Source organism: Mobula birostris, chromosome 3 (assembly GCF_030028105.1).
Source record: "Mobula birostris isolate sMobBir1 chromosome 3, sMobBir1.hap1, whole genome shotgun sequence".
Classification (NCBI taxonomy): domain Eukaryota; kingdom Metazoa; phylum Chordata; class Chondrichthyes; order Myliobatiformes; family Myliobatidae; genus Mobula; species Mobula birostris.
This window is the reverse complement of record NC_092372.1, coordinates 152,669,665-152,684,823: the sequence shown is the minus strand read 5'-3', so window position 1 is coordinate 152,684,823 and position 15,159 is coordinate 152,669,665. Positions and strand designations below refer to the sequence as shown.

Here is a 15,159-nt window from a genome sequence, read left to right as displayed (position 1 = left end):
AAATTCAATACTTTATTTTTTGATTTTCATTTGCACAAATTGATTTTTCTAAAGTAAAGCTCCTTGAAATGACTCCAGCTGTAGTGTAATAACCACAGTTGATTTCCAGTGTGATTTTTCTTTCTGGCATCACTGCCTGAAACAACTCAGTAATGGAATAACTGGGTGTTAGTGATTCTATTTCTTCTGAAACTCTGCTATTTTGAAGGGTTAACTCTCCACTGTGAGATTTGAGACCTTTTGGAAGCAGTGCGGAGGAGGTTTACCAAGTTGATTCTGGAGATAACAGGGTTTGCCTATTACGAGAGATTGAACTGTCTGGGAATTTGCTTACTGCAATTCAAAAGGATGAGAGGAGATCTTACAGAAACATATAAAATTGTAAAAGAGCATTGAGAGGCAGGAAAGATGCTTCCACTGGTGAGTGAGATAAGAATTAGGGGACATAGTCAGTAGATTTAGGATGGAGATGAAGAGAAACTAGGGAGTAGTGAATCCACAGAATTTTCTGCCCTGGGAAGCAATAGAGACAACCCCATTAAATTTTTCGTGTAACAGGAATGGAAGGTTCTGCGGAAAAGGCAGGGAGGTGGAGCTGAGTCCACGGCCAGGTCAGTCATGATTTTGATAATTGGCGGAGCAGGCTCAACGGGCCAGAAAGGCCGGCTCCTGCTCCTCCTCCCTTGTGTTCTCATGTAAATGTAGCTTGCGTGTGCCTAGCCTGTCTTGCCCATAAACATTGAAGCGGAAGTCATTCTTAACTTCCAGACCTAGGGACTCCATTCTGTTGCTGCCTAATCTCGTAGGAGAAGGAGACCGAAGCCTTTGGGATTTCCCGCCTTGCAGGATTTCCCACTGATAGACTGCATTAATGGAATCTCCTCACAGAGATATGCCAGTCTGTAACCTTGCGGACTTTCCCTGGCCCTTGCACAAAACAGTTTCTCCTGCATCACTTGTTCTTCACAAGCCTATCTGAGATGTCTGATCTTGTAGGAACACTCTCTGATCTCCTTTGCACTATGGTAGCACCCACCCAGATATTACGACCATAAGACATAGGCGCAGAATTAGGCCATCTGGCCCATGCATTCAGCCTCAAAATATTAAGCAGCAATACTTGCCTGGAACTGGATGGGTGCTGTTTACGTTGTGGTATTTCCCTTTGAGGAATGGCTGCCCAGATCACAGCTGCTAAGCTAAACAGTTGAAAGTTTGCATATTACTATCCATCACTGACAATCTCACCAGGTCATGTGGGGTCAGTAGGACAGTAATTTGTTACGAACGTGACAGTAAAGGTGAGGTTGGAATTCCTTTGTAGGAAATGGACGGTCGATGTTTCAGATCGATACTTGAAATGTTGACTGTCTAATTCCCTTCACAGATGATACCTGACCCACTGAGTTCTTTCAGCAGGTCCTTTTTAAATGCTTGCTTCAGATTCCAGCAACTGTAGTCTATTGTATTGCCAGGCATCTCTTTAGTGTTTATTTGACACTTGGTAGAAGGAATGTTCCAGGCCAGGCTTTAACCCTATCTATACTCTGGTTCCTGAAGTGGAAACATAGTCATTGAGAATATTTTTTGAAAGAGGATGTTTTCCTTCATAGCTTTAGCCTACTTGGTTTTTAGTGTGAATATTCTGATGTCCAAAAGACCTCAAAACAAAAGTTGGGTAAACAGAGATGTCAGGTAATCTCTCCATGCAATACCTAACTGCAGTGGGAACAATAGAAAAAATTCTTGTAATATATGTTTATTAAAACGAATCAATGAAACTCGTCTCAACACAATATTGTGCCAATAAACTGTATTTTCTGCATATATCAGAACTTGAAATCAATGGAATTATTCTTCACAAGGACAATGGTGCAGTTTGTGATGAGAATTTTTTTCCTTGGGTCAGGATATATTTTATGCAGTCTCTGAGGAATGTTGTAAACAACAGAAGGTTTGCAGAAGCTGGAACTCCAAAGCAACACGCACAAAATGCTGGAAGAACTCACCACGTCAGGCAATGAATAAACGGTTAATGTTTTGGGCTGAGCCCCTTCTTCAGGACTGGAAAGAAAGGGGGGAGATGCCAGAATAAAAGGTGGGGGTGGAGGGGAAGGAGGATAATTGGAAGGTGATAGGGGAAGCCAAGCAGGTAGGAAAGGTAAAGGGCTGTAGAGGAAGGAATTTGATAGGAGAGGAGAGTGGACCATGGGAGAAAGGGACGGGGGACTGGACTCGGGGTGGGGGGGGGGGTTGGGGGGAGTGATAGGTAGGTGAGAAAGAGGTAAGAAACCAGAGTAGGGAATAGAAGTAGAGAGGAGGGGGAGGCTTTTTTTCACCAGAAGGAGAAATCAATATACATGCCATCAGGTTGGAGGCTACCCAGATGGAATATAAGGTGTTGCTCCTCCACCCTGAGGGTGGCTTCATCTTGGTGCAAAAGGAGGCCATGGACTGAAATGTTGGAAAGGGAATGGGAATCAGAATTAAAATGTTTGGCCTCTGGGATGTTCCACTTTTGGCAGATGGAGTGGAGCCCCCCAGTTTACGATGGGTTTCACCAGTGTGGAGGAGGCACATGGGAAACACCAGACACAGCAGACAACCCCAACAAGATTTGCAGGCGAAGTGTTACCTCACCTGGAAGAATCCTTTGTGGCCCTGAATGGAGGTGAGGGAGGGGGTGAATGGGCAGGTGTAGAACTTTGGCCACTTGCAGGGATAGGTGCTGGGAGGGAGATTAGTGGTGAGGGACAAAGAAATGTTGTACTTCTCAGGCCGTGCCAAGTACCCACCAACTCTGGGTTCTGAGATCGTTGATGCCAAGGAACACTGCAGTCTGCTGCAGCCTGAGGCAGAGAGTACCGGGTTGAATGGTGAGTGAATAGTTTGTGAGATGACGTGCTCCTTTTGCCAGCTCAGCTTTTGAGAGTGACTATGCTTGGGCATTGTACAACTGTAAACTGAACAGTGTCATTGCATTAGAGATCTTGTTGTAGTATTGTGATGAGCAAACTTTTAAAAAAAAAACTTCTTGTGGCCATGATCCAGCCTTTTGCTTGACATCGGAGTCTTCAATAAGATTGGAAGAGTTGTAGACCCATTGGTTTGTATTATGACATGCATTAAATCATGAAACGAGAGATTTTGTTGATTTTTGAGATGTTTCTTTTGCAGGCTTGGGGAAGGTTCTCAACAGTAACACATAAATGCATTTTATTTTTGCATGTGGTCTTAATTGTAACTTCATAATATATTTTTTCCCTTCTTCAGAAAGTGGAATGGTCATCGGACAAGATGACAAAACAAAGCTGCTTCAGCAAAGGCAAAACTGAGGTAGGTGGCAATTGGTCTCCAACAAATAAGTCATTCTTCTGCTTCACTAGGTGAGGTGGAATTGGACTACACCCTTGCTTAGTTTTTTTTTCTCTAGCAGTGATGCAAGCAAATGCTATCAGCAGAGCTCTTATAGAAAATGTAATCATATAAAGTAGAACATAGAATAGATTAGTACAGCACAAGAACAGACCAAATGGCCCAAGGTATCAATGCTGGCCACGATGCTAATTGAAACTCATCCTGACTGTACATGGTCTAGATCTCTCCAATCCCTGTCTATTCATATGGCTGTCTAAATGCCTCAGATAGAGCTGATGAGGCATTGAAATCAATAAATACCAACCATTTTGTGCCTGTAACTGGATCCACAGTTCACATTCTGCATGGCTTTTTAATATACAAGCATGATAATTAGGTTAAAAGATAAGACAGTGACTATTTCTGATAAAATCAATATTGCGATATAATAATCTTTTACTGGGTAAGTATTTTAGCATTAATTCATTATAATTAAATAGTTTTCTATATAATGGACAGTGATATTATTCTTGTGCATCTTCCCACTTTTAATTTCTTTATAATTTGGGATGATGGCGCTTGATTTATTATTTTGTGATGGAATTTTTCTGATATAAAATGATTTAATACTGAATAAGCCAGGCTTACTGTAGTGGTGTGATCCTGCATATACTTATTTTATATTAAAAACTACTTATTTAAATTCAGCACTTCTCAGATTTAAATACATTTGTAGTGGGGAGCACTAATCCTGACTTGGGTGAAGAATAGCTTTTATTTTGGGAAGAAAAGCTACTGTTTATTTCAGGAAAAGCACATAACTGAATACCTGACCTGTGTGAGTCCTTTCTCTTCTTTTGAGTCGGTCTTATTATTGTCCTAAATTACTTGTGGGAATTGGAATGAGCACTGGTCACTGTCCATCCACTTCCATTATATAAAGCACCACAGAAAGCTCAGTACAACCCAGGACATTCACTGAACAACATCAAGATTGCGTGAATGTGCCGGCTATCTCACAATAGGCTTGTTAAGATTCACTCAGTACCAATAATTGAGGTGTAATTCTTTCAGCAGATTAAATTGCTTTGTGATGACATTTTGTTTTTGGCTGAATCCGTTATTGAGACAATTGGAATGAAATTGCATTGAGAAGTTTCCCAATTATAATTTTGCTGAGGCTATGGTGTCATTGCAGGAGGAATGTCAAAATTACATTCGGGTCCTGCTTATCAACGGAAACACCATCTTCACCTGTGGAACAAATGCATTTACTCCCATATGTACCAGTCGGATGGTAATTACAATCAATTCATTTTTGCATGTTTAATTAGATATAATTGGACTCGACTAAGGGGTCTCTGATGCAAAATTTGGACTAGTTTTGTCTTAGAACTGCAGCTGTTGGTTCTGTTCTTTGTGAGCTTCAAGCAAACATGTGATTTTGTTGCACCCTGGTGTATATGACAGTAATCTGAAATGAGATCCAATGTTCATCATTGACCAGGGTCAAGCTAGACACTATTTTAATGATTGCATATATGTTACAGTCAGCATTGCACAAGTACTTTTCCTTTTGGTATACAGCATGACTGGGAGAGTAAGAGAAGCTATTGAATGAAGGAAGATTAGGGGTTTTAGCAAGAGCATATGTGTATTCTGTACCTTCAGGGATTAGTTCTTCTCCAAGGAATCCTGGCCAGGAAATTCCTCGGCACCCGATATAGTGTATTAGCAGTTGCTTTGCAGCAGGCCCATGAATGTTTTAGGCACAAAGCTGTTGTGTGGACATTCAATGGAGCTTGAGGTCCATGACATAGGGTCACGTCAGGCCTTTCCTTTGTGCATTTCATTCTGCATCGAAAATCCAATGAGTCTGGGTCACAGCTGGGGTGGGGGTGGGGTCACAGGTTAAAATGATGAAGGGATAATTTATGATTATTTGGTCAAAGGCATGAGTTGACGAGTCAGAGTGCCACTGATTGGAGAGGTAATTAATTGTTGGGTGTGTGACATGAGTGTCATGAGGTGGAAGGGCTAAAACAGATCGTAAATCTAGTAAATAATTTCAGTAATCTAGGACAGATTCCTAGTGATAGCCTGGGACTTGCTCTGGAGCTTGGGAGGAGCTGAACTAATAGCAGGCATGGCTGCTCCATAAAGATGTCAGAAATGGTATCCAGATAAGAATTGCATGGAGTTGTACAGCATGGAAACAGATTCTTTGGTCTAGCTTCTCCAAATTGACCATTCTGCCCACCAAGCTAGTCATATTTGCCCCTGTTTGGTCCATATCTCTCTAATTCCCTCCTATCCAGGTACTTATTCAAATGGCTCAAATATGCCTCAACCACTTCCTCTGGCAGTTCATTCCATACACAATCAACCTCTGGGTAAAGAAGTTGCCCCTCAGGTGCCTTTTAAAGCATCCCTTCTCACCTTAAACTTGTGCTATCTACATTTTAATTCTCCTACTCAGGGTAAAAATCGAAACACATGCATTCAGCTGGTCTATACTGTTCAAAATTATATATGTTTCTCTAAGGTCACCTTTCAATTTCCTACATATGTTCCAAGGAATAAATTCCTAGCTTGCTCAACTTCTCCGTATAACTCAGGCCCTCAAGTCCTGGTAGCATCCTTGCAAATTTTCTCTGTATTTTCAGTTTAAAATAGCAGGTTGACAGAAACTGTACATAATACTCAAAGTGAGGTCTCACCAACACCTTGTACAACCCCAACATAACATCTGAACTGGTATACTCAATGCCATGACGAAAACCCCAAGCATGTCAAATGCCTTCTTCACCAGCCCCTCTAACTGTGATACCTTTTTTAGTGAATTATGTACTTGAGCTCGAAGGTCCCTCTGTTCTAGTCATAGTCATACTTCATTGATCCCGGGTGAAATTGGTTTTCGTTACAGTTGCACCATAAATAATAAATAGTAATAGAACCATAAATAGTAATATGTAAATTATGCCAGTAAATTATGAAAAAAGTCCAGGACCAGCCTATTGGCTCAGGGTGTCTGACTGTCCAAGGGAGGAGTTGTAAAGTTTGATGGCCACAGGCAGGAATGACTTCCTATGACGCTCTGTGTTGCATCTTGGAGGAATGAGTCTCTGGCTGAATGCACTCCTGTGCCCACCCAATACATTATGTAGTGGATGGGAGACATTGACCAAGATGGCATGCAACTTGGACAGCATCCTCTTTTCAGACACCACTGTCAGAGAGAGTCCAGTTCCGTCCCCACAACATCACTGGCCTTACGAATGAGTTTGTTGATTCTGTTGGTGTCTGCTACCCTCAGCCTGCTGCCCCAGCACACAACAGCAAACATGATAGCACTGGCCACCACAGACTCGTAGAACATCCTCAGCATCGTCCGGCAGATGTTAAAGGACCTCAGTTTCCTCAGGAAATAGAGACGGCTCTGATCCTTCTTGTAGACAGCCTCAGTGTTCTTTGACCAGTCCAGTTTATTGTCAATTTGTATCCCCAGGTATTTGTAATCCTCCACCATGTCCACACTGATCCCCTGGATGGAAATAGGGGTCACCGGTACCTTAGCTCTCCTCAGGTCTACCACCAGCTCCTTAGTCTTTTTCACATTAAGCTGCAGATAATTCTGTTCACACCATGTGACAAAGTTTCCTACCGTAGCCCTGTACTCAGCCTCATCTCCCTTGCTGATGCATCCAACTAGGGCAGAGTCATCCGAAAACTTCTGAAGATGACAAGACTCTGTGCAGTAGTTGAAGTCCGATGTGTAAATGGTGAAGAGAAAGGGAAACAAGACAGTCCCCTGTGGAGCCCCAGTGCTGCTGATCACTCTGTCTGACACACAGTGTTGCAAGCACACATACTGTGATCTGCCAGTCAGGTAATCAAGAATCCATGACACCAGGGAAGCATCCACCTGCATCGCTGTCAGCTTCTCCCCCAGCAGAGCAGGGCAGATGGTGTTGAACGCACTGGAGAAGTCAAAAAACATGACCCTCACAGTGCTCGCTGGCTTGTCCAGGTGGGCGTAGACACGGTTCAGCAGGTAGACGATGGCATCCTCAACTCCTAGTCGGGGCTGGTAGGCGAACTGGAGGGGATCTAAGTGTGGCCTGACCATAGGCCGGAGCAGCTCCAGAACAAGTCTCTCCAAGGTATTCATGATGTGGGAGGTCAATGCCACCGGTCTGTAGTCACTGAGGCTGCTGGGGCGCGGCGTCTTCGGCACAGGGACGAGGCAGGACGTCTTCCACAGTACAGGAACCCTCCGGAGCCTCAGGCTCTCCCCCAGGGTCCTACCGTTGACTGTACAAGTCTTACCTTGGTTTGACTTTCCAAAATGCAACAAGTCACTTAATCAAATTGAAAGCCATTTTCCAACCTTGGCCCACTTACCATGAACATTTTTGATGATTTTCTTCATTGCCTATGATGTCACCTATTTTAGTATTGTGTGCAGATTTACATCCAAATCATTTATATAAATAATGAATAACCAAGGTCCTGGCACCAACTTCAGTCTGAGAAACACCCTTCAACCACCAGTGTCTGTTTCTTACTGTCCAGCCCATTAGAAATCCGAACAGGAATCTCCTATGTGATCTGATCTTCTGGACTAGACTGCCATGCAGAACATTGTCAAAGGTCTTGCTGAAATTCATATAGGCAATGTCTTCTGCCTTTTCCTCATCTGTCCTCTGGAAAAACTCCAAAGAATTTGTCAGACATGATTTCCCGTGCAATTTTTTAGGTACTATTGGACATGTGCAGGTTCCTTCATGCAATACATTCTGGGCGTGTGCACAGAGGACCGGAGAGCAAAAATAATCTAAGAAGTCTTAATTTTTATTCATATTTTATTTTCACATAAATTGGCTAAAGAGTACACAGTGTAAGTGCGCTTGTGAGAAACTTGATGTTCAAGAAACCACTTTTTCTTCCACTAGTGAAGTTTAATGGCAGTGGGCAGACCAACGTAAGGTGCATTACCGCCACCTACTGAGCATCGTTCATGCACACCAAATACTTCTCTTCAGAAAGTTTTCCTCCACCATCCCTTTCACATTTGTGTCACTACAACCCTCCCCCCATAGTACTGAGCATTTAAATCCCCTGGCCATTAGCTAACAAACTTCTAGCATTCCATTGTAGGATTTGAAGAAAAAAAGATGGAAAAAAACAAAAAAGAAAAATTGGAAAAAAGCATTAACAAATCTTCTCTGATCATTAGCTAACAAACTTCTAGCATTCCATTGAAGGATTTGGAAAAAAAAGAGGAAAAAAAAGAGAAAAAACACAAAAAAGAAAAAAAACATTAACAATCCTTCTCTGACTATTAGCTAATAAACATTCTAGCATTCCATTGTAAGATTTGAACAAAAAATGATGAAAAAAAAACAAAAAAAGGCATTACAATACTTCTTTGACCATTAGCTAACAAACTTCTAGCATTTCATTATAGGATTTGAAAACAAAATGATAAAAAAAATAAAAAAAAAGCATTAACAATACTTCCCTGACCATTAGCTAACAAACTTCTAGCATCACAATACCTTCAAATGCTTTAGTTAGTCTAAGTGGATTGATAACAGAGACAGTTCCACATTCAAAACTCAGCAATATCTTAAAGTCTTTCTCCTTGCTTTTATTTAAATCCTGTCTACTGCCTTCATCATTGGTTGATAAACCACTGCACTCCTCATTTTGCCATTTCGCAGAAACCTGCCATTCGCCTTCCTCCATACAACTCCAATCAGCCAATACCACCTCCCGTTCCCTGCCTCCATCTTCTCCATCACTTCCTGATATCTCTAACCAACAACCCAAGCTCAATAACTGCCAACTCCTGAATCCACTGTGTCGAATCGGCGACTCCGACAATTGCTACCTTAGACTGATGGCAAGCTTTCTATTCACAATGGTAGACTCCTAACACACAGAGCTGCTGAGCGTTGTGTTAATTGCTGCCTTGATTCTGCAATCAGTTAACAGCTGGTAGAAATTGGACAGGGTTGCAAATTTTGGAGATTAGAATCTCCATTTTTCTCTTTCAACCTTCATGATATTTAGTTAACACTTAATTGAGCTAAATGTATTCAATACTATTTTTATTTTATATTAATTTTAACAGGCTTCAAAAGTACAGAGAACAGCAATTTAGATGACACCCTTTGTTTTGATTCAGTAACAGTCTAGAAGGGAAGCTGTAGTGATAAATGGATGTCTAGAACTACTTTAATTCAGTTCTTATCTGTGTGTGTTATGGAGTCATAGTCATAGATCACTACAGCATCGGAAAAGGCTATTGGGCCCACCTAGGCTGTGCCAAACTATTGATCTGCTTAGTCCCATCGACCTGCATCCTTACCATTGCTCTCCATAACCCTTCCATCCATCTACCTATCCAAATTTCTGCTAAATATTGAAATCAAACCTGCATCCACCACTTCCGCTGGCAGCTTGTCCCACACTCTCACCTCCCTCTGAGTGAAGAAGTTCCCCCTCATGTTCCCCTTAAACATTTCACCTTTTACCCTTAACCCATGACCTCTAGTTCTAGTCTAACCCAACCTCAGCAGAAAAAGCCTTCTAGCATCTATATCACAATCTGTACCCCTCATAATTTTGTGTACCTCTATTAAATCCACCTCCCCCCATTCTGTTGTCCTCTAGGAAACCAAGTCCTAAACTATTCAACCTTTCTCCATAACTCAAGGTCCTCAAGTCCTGACAGCTTTCTTGTAAATTCTTTCTGCAGTCTTTCACCATTATTGATATCTTTCCAGTAGCTAGGTGACCAGAACTGCATACAATCCTTCAAATTAGGCCTCACCAACTTCTTATATGACTTCCACATAACATCCCAACTCCTGTGCTCAATACATTGAATTATGAAGGCCAATGCACTCCTTTTTACCCTATCTACTTGTGATACCACTTTCAAGAAATTATGCATCTGTATTCCCGAGTCCCTCTGTTCTACCGCACTCCTCAGTGCCCTACTGCTCACTGTGTGAGTCCTACCCAGGTTTGTCCTCCCAAAGTGTAACACCTCACACATGTCTGCATTAAATTCCATTTGCCATCCTGAATGCCAGGCGACTGAACCTTCTTGACCAACTTCCCATGTGGGACCTTGTCAAAGACCTTGCAAAAGTCCATGGAGATAACATCCACTGCCTTGCCTTCATCAAATTTCCTGGTAACTTCATTGGAAAAACTCTATAAGAGTGGTTAGACGTGACCTACCACACACAAAACCATAATAGCTACCCCTAATCAGGTTCTGTCTATCCTAATACTTATCTATATTCAGCCTCTTGGGATACCTTCTAATAACTTGCCTGCTACTGACGTCAGGCTCACCAGCGTATAATTTCCCACTGTTGCTAACTTGCCTCAAGACAGCAAACACCTCCTCCTCCTCTATAAGCTGTACAAGGTCCATGACTTCACTGCTGTTTTGCCTCATTTCTATAGATTCTGTTTCCATCTCCCAAGTAAATACAGATGTAAAAAAGTCTATTTAAGATCTCCTGCATCTCTTTTGGCTCCATGCACAGATGACCACTCTGATCTTCAAGAGGACCAATTTTGTCCCTTGCAATCCTTTTGCTTTTAACCTGTCAGCAGAAGCCCTTGGGATTCTCCTTCAGCTTGTCACCTTGTAATTGAAAAATTCATGAAATATAAGAGAAAGTAGAATATCCCTAACATTCTTACAACTGAAGAGTTTGGAAAACAAGATTTTCCATGATGCGGGCTAGGAATACAAGGAAGAAGTCAGTTAGACTGGAATCAGCCCCATTTATAATGTCCTTACAAATTCTACTACTGGCACCATGGGTGAATCATTGTCCAGACTTGGTGGCTTGTGTTATGTTTCTCTTTAGGAAGTGCTGCATGTTGTACCTTGTTTCTGAAATTTAGTTCTATTGTTTTCAATGAATGCACCTTTCAAAAAGGGAGCACAATATGCAGCTGCTATTGTGTATGGATGTTTAGTGCTTGCAGTCAAGGAGGAAATCCTGCAGAGTGAGTTCCCAGCTTCTACAGTATAGATGTGCTGCTCTTTTTTCACAGAATGCGTATTACTTTCAGAAAGAAGAAGAGATAGCAGTGAATTTATTACACAAAGCTTTGTTGTATTCTCACCTTCTGTGTGCTTGATGAAACTGCTATTCTGGGGTTATACTTGCTTTAGACACTGAATGTTAAACACACCTTCTGGTAGAGTTTCACATTGAGACAGCTAACCACTCCATTGGGAAGATATGAAAATTTCTTTCATTCATATTGTCTAGCAATTAGTACTGCAATATAATTTCTGAGAACCATTAATTTAGTGGATAATTTTTTTTCCCGTAAATAGTTTTGTTATTTTTTACTAGGTCTACTAAAGATCAAAATGAGACCAAAGGATTGGTTAAGGAACTTCTTTCTTCTGCATGCTGGGTTCACCATCAGATTGAAAGCAATGATGACTTGCTTTCCTTGTCACACATATAGAACAACATAAAATTAATATGAATTATTTCATTGGCTAAAATGTTTTAAATTATGACGAAACTGCACTTTAACTCACAGTGCCAATTAGCCTAGATAGCTTGGAAGATGAGCTGCAACGCTGATGCATTAATGTATTTTTTATTCATTTGGGTTAAGTGGTCTCTGGTACCTCCGACACATAATGACACCTTCCTCATCAGAAGTAGTTTCACGTAATAGAAATTGCAGCTCCAGATTGAAACACTGATACAATAAATCAAATTAGGTCTGCACCTTTCACATACTGTAGGTAAGATAATGGTATTTTAAAACATCCACACATACAATCTACTGGGTCACTCCAGAATGAGCATGTAAAAGCCTCTATCTGAGATAACAAAACAACGTGGGGGTGTTCAGGAGCATTTTTTTGGCAGTGATATTTTGCTTGGGATTAAGAATGTGAAATGTCTCCAATTTTTATTAAGTTTGACAAGTCTGAAAGATCTTTTTTTAAAAATATTTTTCTCCTTTGCAGCTAACTAATCTGACAGAAGTCCACGATCGCATCAGTGGGATGGCTCGGTGTCCATACAATCCACAGCACAATTCCACTGCTCTGATTACATCTACTGGAGAACTTTATGCTGCCACTGCTATGGACTTCCCAGGGAGAGACCCTGCCATCTACCGCAGTCTAGGAGGGCTTCCTCCGCTACGCACTGCTCAGTACAACTCTAAATGGCTGAATGGTGAGTACGAGTGAGATCAGGGACAGGAATCATTGTGGACATTAATTTATGTAACAAAGCATCTTTAATTATTTTAAATATGATTGTAATAATGTTGGCCCTTATTTAACGCAGTGTACAGAGTGGTAGAATGTCAGGTTTACTCTAAAATATAGATACAGATGTTCTTACCTGGCATAATGTTCTGTGTCAAGAGTAATGAAGAATATGTAATATCCAAAAGATAAGATAACTGATTTTTATTACATTTTTGACATTTTGTTTTGTAGAACCAAATTTTGTGTCATCCTATGATATTGGAAACTTCACCTATTTCTTTTTTCGGGAAAATGCAGTGGAACATGACTGTGGCAAAACTATTTTCTCCAGAGTAGCTAGAGTATGCAAAAATGATGTTGGAGGAAGATTTCTCCTGGAGGACACCTGGACAACTTTCATGAAAGCCCGATTAAACTGTTCTCGACCTGGTGAAATTCCGTTTTATTACAATGAGCTCCTAAGGACATTCTTCTTACCTGAGCAAGACATGCTTTATGGAATCTTCACTACAAATGTGTAGGTATCCATTTGAGCTTTTCCCATTCTATGAAGACACGATTATAAGATAAGAACAGAAAATGCTTGCAGTATTCACCTGGAAAGAGAAGGTGCAACTTAAAATGATTTTATTTGTTTTCTCCCTCGTTCTGAGGAAGAGCCCTTAATCTGAAACACTAACTCCATTTATCTTTCCATAATTATTGCCTAGCCGAGATTTTCCAGTGTTTTCCCTTTTTATTTCAGAACTTGAAAGTCTGCAGATTTCTTTTGCTATTTTCATCAACTGTAGGTGTACTCTTGTTCATGTAATTCTTTACTCTTCAGATGTATTTATTAATATAGTGCAAGATGAAATTACACTTCTCAAGATTGTTTAACTATACATGGGTATGTTTCCTGCAGGAACAGTATTGCGGCTTCAGCTGTCTGCATGTTTAATCTGAGTGCCATTACTCAAGTTTTTGCGGGGCCGTTTAAATTCCAAGAGAATTCCCGTTCAGCGTGGCTACCATTTATAAATCCTAACCCTAATTTTCAGGTATTTGTATCTCAGTAATTCTTAACTTTGTATAACTGAAGTATGAAATTATCATCACATTGCTTTGTCAAAAGAAAACAAGAATCCTAGAAAACAACAGGACAGGCCTTTCAGCCCATATTGTCGTGCTGATCTAATTAAATACCTAACTAAACTAACCCCTTCTGCCAACTCTTCCTTCTTTTCCATTCTCTGAAGATTCACGTATCTAGCTAGGAGCCTCTTAAATGCCTCTGTTGCACTTGCCTCCACAACGACTCCAGGCAGTGCATTCCACTTGTTGTGTCTAAAAGAAAACTTATTCTGCACCGTCATCTTTGAACTTAACTCCTCCCACCTTAAATGCATGTCTTGTAGTATTAGACATTTTGACCCTGGGGAAAAAGCTACCTGCTGTCCATGCTTTCCATAACCATATAAACTTCTATAAGGTTTCCCCTCAAATTCTGCCACTTCAGAGTAAACAACTGAAGTTTCTCTAAACTCTCTTACTAAAACACGTCTTCTAATCCAGGTAGCATCCTGATAAACCTCTTCTACACTCTCAACAAAGCCTTCCCATCTTTCTTATATAGGGCAAAGAGAATTTAATGTTATACTCCAGATGTGACTTAATTAGAGTTTTATAAAGCTGCGGCATTAACTTCCCAACTCTTAAACCTGGTGCTTTGACTAAAAAAGGCAAGCTTGTTGTATAGCTTATTTACCTGTGCCATGGTGCTATGGATTTGGACCCAAGATTCCACCATATATCAACATTGTTAAGGGTTTTGCTATTAACAATGTACTTCCTCTTTACATTTGATCTTTCAAATTGCAAGACCTCACATTTGGTCAGATTAAATTCCACCTGCCATTTTCTATCTATATCTGCAACTGATCTATATCCCATTTATCTTTGGGAAATCTTCCACAACACTTCTAATCTTTGTATCATCTGTGCACTTATTAACTAATCCATTTACATTTTACAGACACACACAGATGCACACAGACGCACACACATACATACACAAATATATATATATTAATTACAAAAAACACAAGTTGCAGTACAGAACTCTAAGGAATGCCACTAGTCACAGACCTCCAGTCAACATAAGTCCCATTGACCACTACCCTCTGTCTTCTATGGGCAAGCCCATTCTGAATCCAAGTTGTCAAGTCACCACTGATGCCTGCATTTCATACTGTATTCTGTATGCACTGACCTTGACAAACACTTTACTAAAATCCATGTAAACAACATCCACAGCTCTACCTTCATCACCTCCTCAAAAATCCCAATTAGGTCAGTAAAACATGATTTACCTTGCACAAGTCCATGTTGATGGTTTCTAATTAGGCCATGGTTTTCCAAAAGCTCATAAATCCTATTCATAAGAAGCCCCTCCAATAGCTTTCCTGTCATTGACCTGGGATTCACCAATTTATAGTTTTCAAGATTATCCCTAATTCCCTTCTGGAACAATGGAA

At 40.7% G+C, this 15,159-nt stretch overlaps 1 protein-coding gene across 9 annotated transcripts in view; it reads left to right on the top strand.

Moving 5' to 3' along the window:
- The window catches only part of sema5a (sema domain, seven thrombospondin repeats (type 1 and type 1-like), transmembrane domain (TM) and short cytoplasmic domain, (semaphorin) 5A), a 237,150-nt gene that overhangs the window by 113,482 nt on the left and 108,509 nt on the right, over positions 1 to 15,159 (top strand). For all 9 annotated transcript variants that reach the window (XR_011885429.1, XR_011885428.1, XM_072253474.1 and 6 more), the window contains 5 exons: positions 3,274 to 3,336; positions 4,556 to 4,654; positions 12,392 to 12,605; positions 12,875 to 13,160; positions 13,548 to 13,683. Coding sequence is in view for 7 of the 9 variants with exons in the window: in XM_072253474.1 (XP_072109575.1) it covers positions 3,274 to 3,336; positions 4,556 to 4,654; positions 12,392 to 12,605; positions 12,875 to 13,160; positions 13,548 to 13,683 (798 nt within the window). In the remaining 2 variants the exon portion in view is untranslated. The remainder of the gene's footprint in view (positions 1 to 3,273; positions 3,337 to 4,555; positions 4,655 to 12,391; positions 12,606 to 12,874; positions 13,161 to 13,547; positions 13,684 to 15,159) is intronic.